General features: G+C 58.0%; 3 protein-coding genes across 4 annotated transcripts in view; all 3 read left to right on the forward strand.

Annotated features, from left to right (window-relative positions):
* The window catches only part of LOC105512005, a 935-nt gene extending 776 nt beyond the window's left edge, over window positions 1-159 (forward strand). Inside the window, exon 2 of the mRNA XM_011942260.1 lies at window positions 14-159. Within this exon, the coding sequence (XP_011797650.1) occupies window positions 14-159 (146 nt within the window). The remainder of the gene's footprint in view (window positions 1-13) is intronic.
* LOC105511976 (choline/ethanolamine kinase) lies at window positions 2-3,584 on the forward strand. The gene is made up of 10 exons (XM_011942224.1): window positions 2-144; window positions 529-642; window positions 873-1,006; window positions 1,880-1,975; window positions 2,124-2,182; window positions 2,269-2,350; window positions 2,458-2,566; window positions 2,710-2,813; window positions 3,037-3,118; window positions 3,288-3,584. Exons 2-10 carry the CDS (start codon window positions 559-561, stop codon window positions 3,360-3,362), a joined length of 825 nt encoding a protein of 274 aa, XP_011797614.1. The 5' UTR covers window positions 2-144; window positions 529-558; the 3' UTR covers window positions 3,363-3,584.
* Window positions 2,541-4,480, forward strand: part of CPT1B (carnitine palmitoyltransferase 1B (muscle)) — an 11,730-nt gene continuing 9,790 nt past the window's right edge. The window contains exons 1-5 of one of the 2 annotated variants that reach the window (XM_011942223.1): window positions 2,541-2,566; window positions 2,710-2,749; window positions 3,086-3,118; window positions 3,288-3,509; window positions 3,892-4,004. The gene's annotated coding sequence lies outside the window, so the exon portion shown is untranslated. Of the gene's footprint in view, window positions 2,567-2,709; window positions 2,750-3,085; window positions 3,119-3,287; window positions 3,510-3,891; window positions 4,005-4,084; window positions 4,165-4,480 lie in introns of those variants that run through there. The other variant, XM_011942222.1, reaches the window with a different exon arrangement.

The following is a 4,480-nucleotide window of genomic DNA, read 5'->3' on the forward strand; positions in this document are numbered from 1 at the left end:
CCCGCAGACTGAGCGCGCCTGGTGTGGATCTGCAGCGGAGGCCTCAGCAACCTGCTCTTCCGCTGCTCGCTCCCGGACCACCTGCCCAGCGTTGGCGAGGAGCCCCGGGAGGTGCTGCTGCGGCTGTACGGAGCCATCCTGCAGGTGAGGGGGGTGTGAGCACCGCAGCGCCAGTGGCTTTAGGGCCTGTCGCTTACGGGATGCGGGTAGTATTGTCCCCATTGCGCAGTTAAGGACACCGAGGCTCACAGTCTGAGTAACACCTTCTCACACTGAAGCCTGGGCCTGTATTCCCAGCGCTTTGGGAGGCCGAGGCGAGAGGATCACTTGAGCACAGGAGTTCGAGAGCAGCCTGAACAACATAGTGAGACCCTATCTCTCAATAAAAACAGACCAACGCTAGAGCCGTGCTCCAGAGCCTCCAGGCAATTGGACCAGAAGCCCCAGCTCTGGTGGGAGGAAAGCAAGCCCTCATGGCTGTCCCTGTGCCACTTTGCCGTGGCCCTTTTGCTATCCATCCTTTTTCAGGGCGTGGACTCCCTGGTGCTGGAAAGCGTGATGTTCGCCATCCTTGCGGAGCGGTCGCTGGGGCCCCAGCTGTATGGAGTCTTCCCAGAGGGCCGGCTGGAACAGTACATCCCAGTACGAGCCCAGTCCTACCCTCTCTTCCCATCCCAGTATGAGCCCAGTCCTACCCTCTCCTCCCCAAGGCACCTCCACTCCCTAAGCCTACCCCAGTGCCCAATGTCTGCCTTCACATCCCTCACCCCAAGTAGGGAATTTTCCCCCAAACCCTGACCTCCCCCCATTGCCCCATTCCTTCCCCCTCCTGCCCCAGCCCCATCACCACCCTGATAGCTTCCTGGGTGCAGAGCCGGCCATTGAAAACTCAAGAGCTTCGAGAGCCAGTGTTGTCAGCAGCCATTGCCACGAAGATGGCGCAATTCCATGGCATGGAGATGCCTTTCACCAAGGAGCCCCACTGGTTGTTTGGGACCATGGAGCGGTGAGTCAGGAGCCTCCTCAGGGCTCCTGTACACCTGAGCTGAACCTCTTTGCCAGCAGATGTGTCCGGGGCTCTATCCAGCCCTCCACTTGAGAGGATTTGATATCATGGGCTCTCACAGAACAGGTTTTGAAATGCTTGCCAGAGGCCACATGCAGCGCCTCATGCCTGTAATCCCAGAACTTTGGGAGCCGAGGCGGGTGAGTCATTGAGGTCAAGAGTTCCAAGACCGCCCTGGCCAACATGGCAAAATGCCATCTCTACTAAAAATACAAAAATTAGCCCGCCGTGGTGGCAGGCGCCTGTAATCCCAGCTACTCAGGAGGCTGAGGTGGGAGGATCACTTGAGCCCAAGAGGCGGAGGTTGCAGTGAGCTGAGATCGTGCTATTGCCCTTCAGCCTAGGTGACACGGCAAGACTCTGTCTCAAAAAACCAAACAAAAAAAGAAAATAAATGATTGCCAAGGCCAGGCACGGTGGCTCATGCCTGTAATCCTAGCACTTTGGGAGGCTGAGGCAAGGAGATTGCCTGAGCTGAGGAGTTCGAGACCAGCCGGTGAAACCCTGTCTCTATTAAAATACAAAAAATTAGCCAGGTATGTCTGCAGGCACCTGTAGTCCCAGCTACTCGGGAGGCTGAGGCAGGAGAATTGCTTGAACCAGGGAGGCAGAGGTTGCGGTGAGCCGAGATCGTGCCACTGTACCCCAGCCTGGGTGACAGAGTAAGACTCCATCTCAAAAGAAAGAAGAAATGATTGCCAGACAAGTCACACAGTGATAGGAGCAGGGGTGCAGTAGTCTGGCCTGAGGGGTAGATAGGAGATGGATGGGAAAGAATAGCAGAGCCAGTGTATCCTATTCTTTGGGCTTCAGGTACCTAAAACAGATCCAGGACCTGCCCCCAACTGGCCTCCCTGAGATGAACCTCCTGGAGATGTACAGCTTGAAGGATGAGATGGGCAACCTCAGGTGAGGGCAGGCAGGACAAGGCTAATGGTAATGGTGTCCGCCCTTCCAGTATTTGCTGAGGGCTGGTGTCAGGGCCTGGCCTGTTAGTGTGGCTCTGATCCTTCTCTAGTCACTCCTGCTCAGGACCCATGCTCCCATACCCCTGCAGGAAGTTACTAGAGTCTACCCCATCGCCGGTCGTCTTCTGCCACAATGACATCCAGGAAGGTAGGAGAAGGCATCTGAGTCTCCCAACCCAAGATGGAGGAGCCAGAGGGCTCTGGAGTGAGCAGAACCTCACCCCATTCCCCCAGGGAACATCTTGCTGCTCTCAGAGCCAGAAAATGCTGACAGCCTCATGCTGGTGGACTTCGAGTACAGCAGTTATAACTATAGGTGAGGCTGGAAAGATGGCTTCCCATAGGTCTGCTCCCATAGGGCACTTGAAAACAGGCCAGCTGCCCAGGGCATTTGGGGACTGAATGTCCACCTTATTCTCCCAGGGGCTTTGACATTGGGAACCATTTTTGTGAGTGGGTTTATGATTATACTCACGAGGAATGGCCTTTCTACAAAGCAAGGCCCACAGACTACCCCACTCAAGGAGAGCAGGTATGTGGGCCAGAGGCTGGGGAGCAGGACCCATCCTGTGAGGAAGGAGGGAGGTGGAGTCTGGAAGGAATGGCCGGAAAGGATGTTACCTGGGAAATACTCCACAGTCTCCCCAATTCCTGACTCTTGGCCGTTGATCGTAGCTGCATTTTATTCGCCATTACCTGGCAGAGGCAAAGAAAGGTGAGACCCTCTCCCAAGAGGAGCAGAGAAAACTGGAAGAAGATTTGCTGGTAGAAGTCAGTCGGTGAGGAAGGAGGGGCGGGGTGGGGTAGGGCAGAGCAGAGGAAAGGGGGATGGGGAAGAGGCGAGGCAGATTAATCAAGCTATAGGGAAGGTGGTTGTGCAGAGTGGGGTTAGGACAGTGGGGGAAAAGTTAAAACTGTAGGGATTGGCCAGCCGGGGTGAGGGGATCCAAGCAGTGCCAGATATGCTTTTGAATGCCCCTACTTTTCCTGCCCTCCCCCCAGGTATGCTCTGGCGTCCCATTTCTTCTGGGGTCTGTGGTCCATCCTCCAGGCATCCATGTCCACCATAGAATTTGGTTACTTGGTAAGTGACCCTGGGAATGGGAATGCTAGCTGGGGGCTGAGGAGCAGCAGCAGCCACACTCTCCCAGGAGGCCTGGGGAGTCCTGGGTGGCTGTGGGCAGCCTGAGGTGGGTGCAGAATGCTGGTCCCACGTCTTCTCACCACTGTGTGGGGTGGGCTTCCTTCCCCAGGACTATGCCCAGTCTCGGTTCCAGTTCTACTTCCAGCAGAAGGAGCAGCTGACCAGTGTCCACTCCTCATCCTGACTCTCTACCCTCCCACTCCTTGGATTTCTCCTGGAGCCTCCAGGGCGGGACTTTGGAGGGAGGAGCAACCAGCAGAAGGCCGTGGGGACTGGGCTGAGCCCCCAAGTGAAACTGAGGTTCAGGAGACCGACCTCTCCCTGAGTTTGAGTAGGTCTCCATGGCTGGCAGGCCAGAGCCCTGTGCTGTGTATCTAACACAATAAACAGACTTCTTCCTTCGCACCCTGTCCTGGCCCTGCGGAGCAGCAGCAGCAGAAAGTACCAAACCAAGCAGTACACACAAAGGGACTCTTCAGTGCTGTGGGCTTGGAAGTGATGAGGGTTCATGCTGCCAATTGGGGTCCCCCATCCCTCCCCACTCCCCTGCCTCCAGCTTAGAATAGTAAATACTAGGACTTGGGGAGAAGAAGGAGAGTGATGGGGGTATGAAGACGACCCTGAGGTGGGGGTGCCGCCCGGAGCACCAGCCATCCCAGAACAGGCACAGCTGACACGTCGGTGACCTTTTCCCTACATTTGGCTATTTTTAGCTCTAATGCCACCATCCTCACGAGACTCTCTGGGGCCCCCCAGGCTCCCAGACCTTTGAGCAACCTTCACGGCGCAGAAGCCCAGCCCCGCCCTGCAATTCCCACCGCGGAAGGCGGGTGGTCTGGTTCCCGCCCCACGTTTTTCCCGACCCCGATTTGGGAGTAGGTGTCAGGTTCCTGGTGAGGGCGGGGCGGGGGTGGCTAGGCCTGAAGGACGTGGGGACACGGGCCAGAGTGGCTGGCCCCACGCACGGACAGGAGCGAACCTTAGCTGTGAGTAGGGGCCGGCGCAGGGCAGCCCGCGGGGGTCTGGGCCCACAGCCCTGCACAGGGGTGAGGACGGCGCTGGGGTCCGCGTGGTCGGGCGGGGAAGGGCGGGTGCCAGAACCCTGCCTCTGTCCAGGCCACTCCGCTTCCAGGGGCGCTTCTCTCCCCTGCCCGCGCCCTCGCTTACGCCCCCTCCTCCAGGCTGCGCTTCACCGTCCTTGGGGGTCCTGGAGCTTTCAAGGCCCAAACCCCCTGCGCCACAGTGGCTGTGCCCACCCGGAAGGCTGGCGCGAGGATTTGGCGGCGGTTGGCCTGGCGGGGG

The sequence above is a fragment of the Colobus angolensis genome, unplaced genomic scaffold (assembly GCF_000951035.1).
Source record: "Colobus angolensis palliatus isolate OR3802 unplaced genomic scaffold, Cang.pa_1.0 Scaffold208, whole genome shotgun sequence".
Classification (NCBI taxonomy): Eukaryota; Metazoa; Chordata; class Mammalia; order Primates; family Cercopithecidae; genus Colobus; species Colobus angolensis.

Excerpts from the sequence above, each read along its gene's own strand:
- LOC105511976 (XM_011942224.1), top strand. The coding sequence starts at position 559 with ATGTTCGCCATCCTTGCGGAGCGGTCGCTGGGGCCCCAGCTGTATGGA. Across the intron at positions 2,351-2,457 it reads TACAGCAGTTATAACTATAG|GGGCTTTGACATTGGGAACC; the intron begins GTGAGGCTGGAA and ends TTATTCTCCCAG. Across the intron at positions 2,567-2,709 it reads ACCCCACTCAAGGAGAGCAG|CTGCATTTTATTCGCCATTA; the intron begins GTATGTGGGCCA and ends CGTTGATCGTAG.